Below are 14,477 nucleotides of genomic sequence, written 5' to 3' on the forward strand. Positions count from 1 at the left end.
TTAAGATGCTGAAAACAGAAAGGTTGGGTTTTTGTTGGTTTTGGGGTTTTTTGTGTGTGTGTGTTTATTGGGTTTTTTTTAATCATAGCTACTATAGACTGACTTGTATTTTTAATATAATGATACAATGGGTTCTGTTCTTCAGTGTGCACTTCTTGCACTTCCCAAAAGCATCATTATAAGTGTAGATCACTTCAACTGAGTTATTTTATGTTTTAAAATTAGACAATCCTAAATAAATTCTGTTGTGACAAAAAAGTACCAACACAAACTGATAATCTCTGACATGGTATTTTTTACATAAACGAAATTAATTCCAATCACTTTATCTTAATTTTTATAAATAGAAAATAGACAAGGGGGGGGTAAAAAAAAATTGTGAAGGAACAACTGAAACCTCGTTTATTCTGGGGAAAGAACATGATAATTCATCATACTTTCACTGACATAAAAACATCCAAGCAAGCCATAAGTCAAAGTCAGAAGTTTATCTAAAATAAAGACATTTAGGAGCTGTTTATTAAATTACTCAGTTACTTTTCTATTTCTTAATGACGATGAATGTGCTGCTTCATAGATTACCATGAAATTCCAAGACTGGGTAATGGCTAATGATTTTCGCTGCTATGTTGGGATTACAGTATAAATATTAAATTGAATCTTTACCATATTCCTGAACCTACTCAACAAAACAGACTGCAGGTATTCTTCTAAGTATCTGAATTAAAAGGATCCTATCAGATCCACTCTACTACTCTACTGCAAGCAACTGATGAGAGCCACAAAAGTAACATAGAAAGTAATTAACATTACAGACAATCCAAATTATAATTATGATATTCTTACACAGAAAAAAAATAGTTGAATATTTTGTAACGATGTATGTATTTTAATCTAAATATAGTCATTTTTATACTTCTGATCAATAGACACTTTCTCTGTCAGGACAAATCATTCTTTAGTCATATCAATGCTGGGGGTGGGAAATCCCAAGTGATCCAGTAAATGCAGACATGGCATCCATTACAAGTAAACAACCAGTGTATGTAAACCTCACGACTTGTTTTCATATCACAATGACAGCATGCAGTAATGAACTTTCTGTTCAGAAAGCCTTTGTAAGACCTGGAAAGGGAAAGAAATATATACTCCCAAACACTAATTACTCAGATGCTTAATACTGAACCTCTTCAAAAATCTGGAGATCAGCCAAAAATTGTCATAAATCGTTTGACTTTGTACCAGAACACTATTTATCAACATTCTTAATTTCTATCTGTGCAGACAGACGGTGCTTAGTACTTAGCAATGAAATAGCTAAATATAACAGTAGTGCTAATTAGATCATACATGAACGTTTGAGAATTTTGATTACAACCTCGAAGTCTCTATTAAATTCAGCTAAGGAACATCAGCCCCATCTGCTACAGCCGACACAGAACTGAAGGTGGTTGTGTTCACAAGGGATGACGCAGAACCTCAACACGTTAGTGGCCACACACGTGTCACATCTGAAATGCGACTCTTCAGCAGCGCAGCCAAGTAACTTGTCAGTATAGACCTACTTCTACCTAAACTAATATCCAATGGCTTATCTATACAATGAAGCAGCATAGTTACTTGTCTTGAAATGAGGATACAAGGTCTTGACCAACTGTACCATTTAGGGAAACAAAGCATTACTGGCAGTAGAGGTGGAAGGATGGATGCCGAATTCCTCTGTACAGGATCTGCGTGCGAGGGCACAGCTACAGCACTGGGCGCTTCATCCTCTGTCTTTGTCTCTCTCCCCTTTACCCCTCTAAACCTCATTCTAGAAGTTTTATATCTTTTTCATGCAAAAATAGATTTCATTTTGACAAGCTCACTGTTGTTACTCATGAAGAAGCAGGCATTTCTCATCTCTACGCTGAAATGACTTAAAACAATGAAGTAATTAGGAAAAAAGTTTTAGCTTAAATACCGAGAACAAAAGCTGCACGAAAGCAACCTCTCTCCTCCTTCCCATGTTGGCTGTTGCTGTTGCACGCTAACAAAATGAACAGAAACATCAGGGACAAAACCATTCTGCCAAAATAAATCAAACCCCAGGGACATCAAGGGGGAAAAAAGTTTTACCTCAAATATGCATGTGTAAAGATAATATCTAAAAAGTCATCTGTTCTTATATAATTAAAATCACAATGCTTCCACGTAACTAAAACACCACCTACGACTGATCTCAGGTTTGGTTTTTTGCTTGGTTTTTTTTTTTTCTTTTTTTTTTTACACATATATATTTGAAGGTTGCTCATTTCACTTGGCAATAGCAGTAATTACCCGTGGAAGTTTAGAAGTTCAGCAAAGAGAAATGGAACACATTTCAGAAATTTGAGTAAATTATTCTGGCTTCATTTTCATTTTACAAGCCCAGTAATGTTAAGTTTATTACAATATCCAAAATAAAAATTATGAATAACAAACTGTGAATCTATTTAAATCAAATTATAATTATTTTTTAATTTTCTAGGATAATTTTCAGGACCTCATTATATCAGTTGATGACATATACCCCAAACTAGATAAATTAAGCCTTTAATATAATTAAAGTTTTACTTAAGTAAACTTGCTAAAAAAAGAATGATTTAAAACTCATACATTTACTTTGTTTGAACTTGAATGAGCAGAACAGACAGAATTTGTGGCGTTAAAATCATTCAGGCACAATAAAGGCTAAAAACATGTCCTTGCCGAATGGTGAAACGAGATTCCCACAAACTACATATGCCTTGTTTCCCACAATCAAACTGTCACAGCATGAAAACATTCTCCTGCATGTGGAGGTTTTGATACCCATCTCCCTGGTGAAAGTGTGCAAAAGGAGCTGAAAGAGTTATTGACAATTCATACAGTATCCCATATTTCATTAGATAGTGCAAGCAGAGAACATATCTTAACTCTGAAGGGAGATGAAGCAACAATGTTTTAAATGACTATTGACTCCACTAAATTTCCCGATAATGTCAGAAGACTGTAGTCTGTCAGGTTCATAAGAGACTCAAGATGATACAGGAATCCAATTATGTGAAGTCTATTTAGTTGTCCTGTTTGCTAAGCCAAAGGTTAACGAGAACTGCACTGAAAAAACCTCCTGTGGTATTACAAAGTATTTCTTATGCTGCATAACATGTAAATGAAAAAGTATTTTAATCAAGTCTTTGTTTAACTCTTCAGTTGCAACGGAACACTATACGATACAGCAAATTAAAAACTCATGACGGAAAAAGCGACTTAAAAAATTTGCCTCTGAACTAAAGACATCATGACTTATTACTGAAGTAATTATTCCTGAGTATTTCTAATTTGCAAAGGAAAAAAATGTTCATATCACAGAACCCTAGATAGTCATTGCTAACATTAAATCTTTATAAATAGTAAGCTATGGCCTCTAATTTTAGACAGAAATTAATTATATTTTTGTTGGTAACACATTCAAATCTGTTTACACAGCTGACAAGTCTCAGCTGCACCAGACTCGAGCAGTGAGCTTTGAGGACTCTGATGCTTTGGAGCAGATGACTCAACATTCACCAATTTCATTAAAGATGAAAAGCGGAAAAATTCACCTGCAACAATGTCACTTGTAAAAACAGACTTAAAACAGATTTATGGGTTTTACATATGTGAGGTATCCCATTCAAAAGAAAGGGGGGAAAAAAATATGGGAAAAACCTAACAGCTGTGGGAAAACGGATTAGAAGTGTTGAGTTTCCAATTCTTTTCTGGGCTAATGTAAACTAATAAAATGTTAAAATGGATCCACATTTCAAAGACTGTAATTACCACATGACACCACGCTGTTATTTCAGATCTTACATCTATCCTCTCAGATATGCTCCTGAATACATGAACATAGATTAACCCACCTCTCTCAAACTTAACTACTGTTTCTGCAAACGCTACCACAGACATATCTTACAAGCATATTAGAAATTCAGAGTGTCTTTGCCTTTTTTTTTTTTTTTTGATTGGCATAACTCTTTTACCCAGAGCAAAAAAGCAGCAGTCTTACCATACAAACAGCAATTCTCCCTTTATAAGAAGCAGAGTAGAAACGGATGGGAAAATAACGCATTGAAGATCATGAGAACACAGAGAATGCAAACCCCAATTCCATTTTTACTTTGTAGAATACTCAGGTTCAACCCCTAGTTTAAATGAATGATTTTATAAAAATAGAAATATTTTTTTTCTACATTTTTCTCAGGTCACAAAATCTAAATACAACATAACTACATAATTATTTCATCTTTTTAGGCTTTTTTAAAAATGACTTTTTAAATAAAGGCAGTCCTCAGTAGCTAGCATTGGGAACATACTACCAGAAGAAAATTGTCCGAGCAAAACTGAAAGACATGCTGTAAAATACACTGTAGGGACAACCATGCAAAGAAGCAAGTCTAATATTTCAGGGAATTCTGCAGTTAAGTCCCACAATTTCATGACTTTGTAGGAAATTCAGAGTCAGCTGGTTCTGTTATGGAAGGTACACGTTGATCTCAGCTAAGATTTCCTTCCATTTCTAAATAATGGTAATTCTAAAACCTACAAAATACGTTTGAAAATTGAATACATGTTGTACTGTATACATATTATTTACTATTTCAAAATGTAATCTTGCAAATGTCCATACATTCTTACTGGCCCAGCAAGAACCGAGGTAGATAACTTTAACAGCAAGTGAACCTCTCCTCTGATTTCAACAGGAACACCTCCTGCTTAAAGCCAGATACAGGCTTAAGAATACCAGTGATCTGATGGACACAACTGAGGAAAATATCTAGATACATACTTAGGACACATAGAAAAAATGGGACTTATTCACGAAGTTCAATCACTGCAACAGACCTCCTCAACTTCCAAAACATTGCGCAGCTTTGCTCCTCCTAGTCTAAAACATGCACTGAATTCGATACACTTGAATAACTGCCATGCAAATATGCTTCAGTAAGTCAACACTTTAGTATTTGTATCTTTCAACGTAAAGCTCTGAATTAAATGTTATGAATTATTATGTTATGACAGGTTACTGCATACAGGAGAATAAAAGTCTTTGGGCGATTCTGATCAAAAATTCAAGAAAAATCAGCTATTTGTAGGAAGAAATTAAATGAGAACCAAAGCTACTTACCGAGTCGTCTGTGGCAGAAGGAGGCCAGCCTTCCCATAACTGGTGACGGACAGGGATACTAGTTAGGTCATACACATTCCGCTTTACCTGGTAAGGGAAAAAAAAAAAAAAAAAAAAAAAAAAAAATCAGAACTTGTGCTAACAAAAGCATATAGGCAAATTGCATTATTTTCATCATAATCCCCAGCTTTTTATTTTATTTTTTTCCAATCCTTGTAAAACAGGTTTCTCCAAACTCAAAGATCCAGATCTGTTCCACAGGTTTACATACAATATTGCTGAATTTCAGTGCTGCCAAAAGCAATTGAACAAACTACGAAAAAAGAAACAAAACAAAACAGGAAAAAAATCCATTCTCAAATAGATAAAAGGAAGGTTTGATACATTTTACTAATATTTTACATGACCATTCGCTAGACAGAACACCTGAGGAAGTCAGAAGTTCTGCCTCCTGTTCCCAGCTCTAAGAGGGATGTGCATTTTAACACTAACAGACACAATAACCAAGTGTTTGACACATTAAACCAAAAGATATTAAGGTGGATGGGTAAGATTTGACTTAAAGCAAAGGCCATGACTACTCCAAAACCTGCCCTCTGATGCCTTCTTTAGCTTTTCATTTGCTCACTTGCCAACTGGAAAGAACCAACCACGAACTGTAATTCTAACTTCTGCTATGAGTATTAGTAATAATTCTGTGAATTGAAAAAAATTATATGCAGTTGTCAGCAGAGAAAATCTTTGAGCTAGCACCTTGCTTGCAGTCTAGCGCACTTACCCTAAGCTAACAACTTTCTCTAAACAGAAAAATGGTTAAAAAGAAAAAAAAAATCAGGAAGAAAGTTGAAATTTGTCAAAATGAGAAATACTAACATAATCCATACATTTAAAGGCTTCCTATTGAAGAAATGAATGAAAGGTAATTCTAAACTACCGTTCTTAGGGAGATAATGCAACAAAACAAAGCCATCTACTACACAGACATCTTATATAATTTGACCCTACTTATTAATCAGTATTTGCCATAGCTTCATCAAGGAAGCACAGTTGAGTTTTGAATACACACTAAGGTAATGTGGTAATATAAACAAATGGAATGTCCACATGTTCCCTCCAAATTTGTCCTTTAGTTTTAGTACAGAACGTATATGCAACATCTGGCAGTAGATATTCATCTAAAATGTGTTTGCATAATGAAATAACATGAAAACTTTTTCTCTGGATCATCTTTAGAGAGAAATGCTGCACGGACCCTTTCTTCCAAATTTTGCACACAGTTCAAGCACATTAATACGTGGCTGAACAATAAACATGCAGACATTATGTGGTAAAAGAACTGTTCTAATCATTGTAAATATCCTAAGGGGGGTGAGGGAGGAGGCAGAGATTTCCACACACGCGCTTGCTCACAAACATTGATTTGAGCAACATTCTTCAAACAACTCTTTGTGGCACCGTTGCATAAGTTTGCCAACAAATAAATACTACTGAGAAAACTCAGGGCATATAGAGAGCAAACAAAGTACAGTGCTATTACTGTATTTCCAATCCTCCATTCAGTTAGTGTTGCTCATTCTCATTACTTGTAGTAGTAGCAGAATCATTTTTTCATACTAATAAAGTGCCCCTTAATAAAAACAGTGAAGAACTGCTCACATTTCTGGACAGATTTAATATATTGGCATGGGAATATGAATTACTAGTGTTAACTAGGCTATGCAGATAATAATTTCAACACTATCAGTTTAAAGCTTTATAAATATAAATATTCAGCACAGACAAGTGGAAAACAATGGCTTCAATTTATCATCCAACAGCAAGATACATTACTTCCAACACTGATCCTACATCTCGCTAAAGGATGGACGTCAGACCTTGTGGGTTCTTTATCTGGACACTTCACTAGCATAACATATATTTGGGTTGGATTTTCAGCTCAGCTTTACATTCATTGTATGTTTTAGAATCATTAAAGTGTCTCTCCTTTGTTTGTAAAACTGGTAAATTACATGTACACCTGATAACCTTTATGTTAATATTGGTTTTGTTCAGGAGTTTTTGCAGGGAGACTGGTCTGGTAACTACATTTCAATTGAAAAAATTTACAACTATATTTTGATTAAAAAAAAACTAAAAACAAGAACAAGGTTTTGTTTTAGACACAGAATACTGAAGCATTTATTAGCAATTAAAGTGGACTTCATATTAGTGCTTCTTCATATTTAAGCACGTCGTCATGCTTTAAAAAATACAAATATATCTTAATTATTAAAAACTTAAACTCATTTCAAATACACATATATATGGTATATTCTTATATATATGTGCATATGTACACACAGGCACCTGTGAAAAATAGAATTATGGAAGACTGAACTCTATAGAACTTGGCACATGATCTCATTCCTACTGTTCAAAACAAACAGCCTTTCTTCACTGCTTCTTAACAAGGAGGTAGCCTGCTGTGCAGTATTGGTTTCGCAGGGGTATCAAGGTAAAGAGATGTCATTACTCCGTACTGACCCCACAACAGCCCATCAAAATGTAACAATACTGATCTGTGATCACAAGAACACAGTTCTTGCAATTTTAGTTTTCCTGCATTTACTGCGATAAACTGTTCCTGTGAGATAACCATTCTCCAATTACATACCAAAAAAGTCTCATTAATATTATTTTCACAATATAAAACTCTAAACTGAGCTACTTTGAAATAAAAGGTGAAACTTCTTTACAGAAACGTGGGATCAATACAGCTACGTAATAGTGTTTTCAAAAAGCCTTCAGAAGTAAAAATAAATAACTCAGAAGTCACATTCCTCAAATTCCCTTTTAATTCCAAAGTACATCAGAAAGGCATTATGAAAAAAACAGTATTTCCCTTCTTTCATTAACTCATCTGTAACTGCACTGAATCCAATAACATTCCTCTGCTATTCTAAGCTTGAAAGGCATGCTCGGGGTAAAGTGTTATGTTGGTATAAAGCACAATGCCAGACTGATGTGCTGGACAAAAGTGATCAAAGTTGAAGTAATTTTAGCAAACGCACAAGTATTCTGCTGCTTTATTCTACCAGAATGACATCTGTTGAGCAACTCGTCGCAGAATAAACTAGTTGTTATAGACAGGCCTGGTCGGGTAGGGGACCATGTAAGACACATTAGAGTAATGTTTGATTAAACAAACTGCTTGAGTTAAGATCATAACTGGATTTGGAATTCATGCCAAAGCAGTCCTCTTTCAAACAACAAGCCACAATCAATTATTTAAGATAAAATAAGCTTGCTTTTAAATAACATTTAATTTTAGGTTTGTTTGATAATTAGAATAGTATTAAGAGAGCAGACTGCAAAAGTCTTGGAGACTACGGGTATTTACGAATGGAGAACAGAATACCCCTTTTCTTCATTAACTGACTTAATTGCAGTTTAAAGTTAAAAATTCTGTAAGGAGGAAAAAGTTCTAAAGATTCATATGAAGCAGAACTATAAACTATTAACTGCTTCTTTACTAGGCCAGTGAAATAAAAACTGACAGCCATGCTCTGAAAAAGTTAGCATGGTAAATGGATGAAGTCTGTGTGTTAAAGCTTTTATTTATAAATTCACATGATATTGGTAGGAGGACTGAAATCTTTACAGATTTGTGTAAAGCAAACTCTAACTTTTAGTGCCATGCACTGAGCTACATTTATTGGCAAACTTTTTGGTCCCCCACCTTTGATCAGTTCGAAATACTAATTGGTGGCATTGTCTTTGTACAGCCCAGAATTTCTTTTCACAATGTTCAGATGCCATGGTGACTGGCACATTACTATGGCAGCCACCCTTCAGATTATAATCTCTAGAATATACGATCATTTAAAAACAAATTGGTTCCACAACTCAGCTGTGAACAGTATCAATACAACCATTTAAACAAAAAAAAAAAAGTCCCCCAGATATTTCAGATGCAGTTTTACTTGGAAAATTATGCATAATTCCTGCAGAATGCCCTGCCTTGCAGCTGTACACTGATGCTGGAAAAGCACATGAAGCTTTACCTTCAGCTCATTCTCACTGGTGTTAGAGGGGAGTTAAAATACTAAACAATTTCTAATATTTTAAGAAAACCCATACGTTAAAGTAGCCAACACACTGAGAAAACTTCCCAGATACAGAGTCTACTTTCTTATCTTTCACTGTTTTTTTTTAAGCAGATGAGTATGTTGCTTTAATAGGAAGGTTAAACACAAAAGATACACTTTCTTTGTAGATATGAAGTTAATCCAACATTCAAAGCCCTTCCACATCCGTATTAATAAGGATAAAATGAAGTAAAATGTATCACAGGGCAAGAAGTCTGTACCAGGTAATGTGATGATGACGACCCTCTGGAGGTTTCGCTTGTCAGGAATAAGTAGTTATTTTCTTATTTCTGAATTAGAAAATGCTGAAATCCACCATCAAAAAAAACCCCTAACACCTACAGAATTGTTAAAAAAATTAAATATTATGCTGAATCATCAAAGAACTGTCGTGCGTTTATCTCTATCTTTGAATCACAACAAATCACAACAAAGTTTAACAGTAGTTTCCCTCAGGCTGTTTTCCGCTTATCCAGGTACAAAGTTAATTGAAATAATGTAGATAATGAACTTTTGTTAGTCTTATTATTAAATATAATTTATGCAAAGCTGTAAATTGGCTGAGATGCTAAAGACTGTTCCAGGCACATAGGCAGCATGAAAGACAGTGCAAAAATGAGCGCATGAAAGGCAGACAAAAGGAGCAATAAAGTCAGAGGACTGTGAGGAATGTGGAATGTGAGTTGGGGGATGTAGGGAAATGAGATCAGATGCAGACAGAGCAAGGCTGCATGGAGCACTGACAGTAAAGCGAGAATCTTGACTTTGACATTGTAACAGAGAAGAAGCCAAAATAAGCGAGCAAAATTTTCAGGGAAGAGCAGTGATATGGATGGGGCAATGACAGCAAGAAACGCAAAGTAAGCAAAAGCATTTTGGTGAAGCTAGATGGAAAGAAAGGAGGCAAAACCAGCTAAAGTGATAGCTTCAAGATTGTAGAAGAAAGCCTTTAACACCTGCGCCAGACACAATTCCACCAACAGAGACAGCAAAGAGCATCAGGAATATGGCAGCGAGGCACTGGAAGCTGGGACAGAATCTACCAAGTTTCTAAGCACAGAGAAATGTCAAAGGAGATAAAGTGGCGGTTTGAAAGTTATCGATAGGTATGAATAAAGGAGATGGGTCAGATAGAAGGGTAGTTTCAGTTAACGATGGACTATCAAGAACTATCAGAAATACAGAGATGTAAAAATAGAGAGAAAGAATTTCTGAATCAGCGTCGCTGCCACAACTTATTGCACAGATTTGGTCCATAGTCGCAGTAAAGAAGCAGGACAGAAATGGAATAAGTTAGGAGAGAAAATGAAAAACAAAAATAAGTGATCTATATTTAAAATTTCCCATAGCACAGAAAAAAATTTTATATTTTATCAGAAAAAGGCTATCAGCAGTCAATGAGAAATTGTATTTCTTGACTTTAAAAAGTGATGTGTGCAGTAACTTAGCCAGCTACCCACAAGCAGGATACAGTACATTACTTGCAATATGAATATATGAACCACAACTACCATTAGCACCCAAACCAGACCTCTTCAGGTCACTTCATGCAAGATTCATTTGAGGGTAATGGTATAAGTCTGCTCCACTCATGATTTTGTTTACCATTTTGTATCTCCAATACACAACACAATAAACCATATTAACATATAAAGAACAAGCGTTATTTAAATCAATAAGTTTTAGTGTAGGCTTTACTTTAGAAATAATGCATCTCTAAAGACATCAAATGATAACTGGCTTCTCTTTCTAGCAGCTGACCGAAGTTTAAATTATGGAATGCTTTCAATTAGTGAATCAAGATGTCAGAATGGGGCTGGTTTTAAATAACAGTGTCTGCTCCTCAAGAATTTCATACTACTGAAACTCTCCAAGGAAGACTCACCATGCTAAAGTAACTATTTACCTTTGCACATACACTCAATTCACTCTGTTGTAATCTAAAGGAAAAAAAAAATATATACTTCCAATCTAAATATTTAATATAAAATCTATACTGAATGCAGGAGAACTCCTCTCCTGACCAAGCTTGCCAGCCACAGTCAGTTGTGATTCAGCGCTTTTCTGAAATACACAAGAATTCAAGTGTGCGTTTTACTATAATACATTCTCTAATTAATTTTTTATTTCCCAGCTCCTCCTTTAAATTATTATTTTAGCTTTTAATACCTCTGTAAAGATTTTGGCACACATTTATTAAGTTTTCCCCATTAGCAGGCTAAAGCTTTGAAACCTCTTTTCTTGTTTAATGCAGAAGGAAAATGCAGCTTAAATTCTAACATAATTGTTTTTAATTCAATGTCTGGAATACATTACTTGCTTATACTATCATGACAAGTAGAACTGAAACAAATAAAAGCACCAAAACTTGTATACCTACCGAAAGTACTATCCTCTTCCCTCTAATTAAGATTGTTTCATCTTCAAATTAAAAACAATATGCAACTTCAAACCTTCCTAAAGGAACCTAAGAAAACCTGAATCTCCATTGCACATCAGCCACATACAAAGCAGAATTCATCAGCAAGTTACAACACACACACACAAAAAAAAAAATCAGTAGAAAATTTTCTGCTAAGTTTTCAGCTATCACTTTCCTGTAATTAAACACATTTTATGTACAGAGAAGCCACTCAGGCGTCCAACTTTCACTTTAGAGTATATAGAACAGTGTTTGAACCAAAATAAAACAAAATAAACTACTGTTAAAAGTGGGTTGTATTGTACTGTAGTACTCAGTAAATATTGTGTCAACATCTTCATTAGAAAGCTTGTTGAATTCATTATATAACCATTCAAATCAACTTAGGTCTGGAAAATAATATGTGATTTTTGTGACATTTTGCTGATAAGAGTTCAAACAAAGAAGATTTAGTCACATTAAACACTAAGCAAAGCCCAGCATATACATTTTTTGATGTTTCAAATTCTTTAAATTCAATATCAAGAAAAGAGATTGAAGTACATGAATTTTGCCTCTAATCATTGGGAAGATGGAGTAAGAATTTCACTTATCCAGGGATTAAATTAATACTTTAAAATAAATAATCCACACTATTTCCAGTTTGAGTCATGAGGCAAGAAGCAGATAACTATGAAGAAAGGTTAAGTGGCTGAGGAAGTAAATGTGATGTTAATGTCTTATTTTGCTATTATGTATTTTAAAATGGGGGAGGGAGGAAAATTTTCATGAGAAAGAATCCGTAAAAACACAACACAAGAGAGAGATTTCACCATAATATTTTAGTAAAAATCATCTAATTTAGGAAAGTAAGATACTAGGTATGAAGACAGACTCCCCAGTACCCCTTCCAGAAAGCCGTACAGATTCTTTACTCCCCAACTAAGCACTCACAGCCTCATTCCTCCAGACTTACATCCAGCACAGTGACTCATCAAACAAAATTCAAACCAAAAATGTTAATTCCATTTTACCGATGCTCATTCTTCAGGACTATAGACAATCCTAATTACTTATGTGAAATACCACTGGCAAACTTTAAAAGTCCTAAATTCACAAAATAAACTGTTTTTTTCCTAAGCTCGTTGGCTACATTCTGTCTACTTCTTCTACAGTTTAGATTAAGACATCTTCAGAGACATTACCTACTCACTTTATAGCCTCATTGAACAACTATATTTCTGAGCTGTAACACGTATTCAAATAATTTAGAAATTTTTCTTAACTAGAAGTTATCAGAAGCCCATCTAGTTTAGGAATCACCAGACAATTTAAAAATTCATTAAATGTAATGACATTTAAAATCCATTACATTTTGTAAATGCTTATAAAGAAGCATTTGGCAGTTTTCTTTCAGCAACAGAAACAACATTGTCAATAAATTACTTTAGAATAACAGAATCATTTTGGTTGGAAAGGACCTTTAAGATGATCAATTCCAGCCGCTAACCTAGCGTTGCCAAGTAAATAGATTTCACAATTATTAATACTTCATTATCCTCTATTTCATTCTTTGGACCTCATAATTTAAACCTCTTTTAAACCAACCCTTCTTGGATGTCACTTGACCTTTTTTTTAATGGGTCTGTGCCAAGTTAGTATCTTAACATCACAACCTACAAAAAAATGGTTCAGTGGGTAATACTAGTATATTTTTGTGGTTAAACCTGCAAATTTTGAAACAGAAAACAAAAGCAAGGCTTCAACTAAACTTTACTGAATCTTCTGACACATGAACTTCTGATTGCCTCATGCAATATATATCTATACTACAATATAATCTGAAAAGATTAATGTTTCAAGCACATGAGATGTTCCCTCAATGATTCAGCAAGATATTTTCCCAACCTCAGCCTCCTGCCCAGACAAGGTTTGATGTTTGATAATTAATCTGAGCTCTTTTCAAGCTACCAGATACTGCTATTTGCCACTGCTTTGGATCTGGCCTTTTCCTGGCCTGCAGCAAGTGGCACATGTTAAACATATTCACTATATTGTATTACATTATTCACGATATTGAAATTCTATATACAACTGTTTCACTGTCTTTAAAATGTTGTTTTACTTCTCAATGCCTCAGTTTTCTGCTAGCATACACGCACATTTTAATTCTGTGGAATAAAGAAACCTCTTTGCTGATCTCCATCTTTAAATACCTAAAACTAGCTGTCCTTCTAGAAGGCCGTTATTGCTAAATGCAGGTTACAATCTTCTGAACTTGATGCAGAAGTTACTGATTGTTACTATATGGCCTGCACTGTGCAAAGGTTCAGCCTACGTAATTATTATTATTCATTGCTTGTAGTGCCTAGGAGACCTAATTGTGATAATCCCCTCTGAACTTAAAACCACATGACCCTTTGAATTTTTTAATGGAAGGTTAAAAGAAACAAATTCCTACAGAAAAAGGGAAAACACATTCTTAAGAAATTGAGGCAAGAGATATAAGTATTTAAAAAAAACAAAAAACAAACAAAAAAACAGAAAAAAATCATTTTAGCAACACGCAAGCATAAAGTTGAAATAGGGTATGAAAGAATTAGAGCGTGAGCTAGCTGTGACAGTAGAGATTGAAAGGAAGATGTGATATGGGTTAGAAGAGATCAAACAACAAAGACTTACTGACAAAACAATTTTACAAATTTATTTGAAAATGCCTGAAAGACTTCTTCTAACAAGATAAAACAGATGATAATACCTGAAGTTTTTTGTTTATTTG

General features: G+C 34.5%; 1 protein-coding gene across 2 annotated transcripts in view; it reads right to left on the minus strand.

The window, feature by feature from the left end:
* FAF1 (Fas associated factor 1) overlaps window positions 1–14,477 on the minus strand; it is a 173,425-nt gene that overhangs the window by 78,789 nt on the left and 80,159 nt on the right. For both annotated transcript variants that reach the window (XM_068406641.1, XM_068406642.1), the window contains exon 8: window positions 5,171–5,257. In XM_068406641.1, coding sequence (XP_068262742.1) covers window positions 5,171–5,257 — 87 coding nt within the window. The remainder of the gene's footprint in view (window positions 1–5,170; window positions 5,258–14,477) is intronic.

This window comes from Nyctibius grandis, chromosome 8 (assembly GCF_013368605.1).
Source record: "Nyctibius grandis isolate bNycGra1 chromosome 8, bNycGra1.pri, whole genome shotgun sequence".
Classification (NCBI taxonomy): domain Eukaryota; kingdom Metazoa; phylum Chordata; class Aves; order Nyctibiiformes; family Nyctibiidae; genus Nyctibius; species Nyctibius grandis.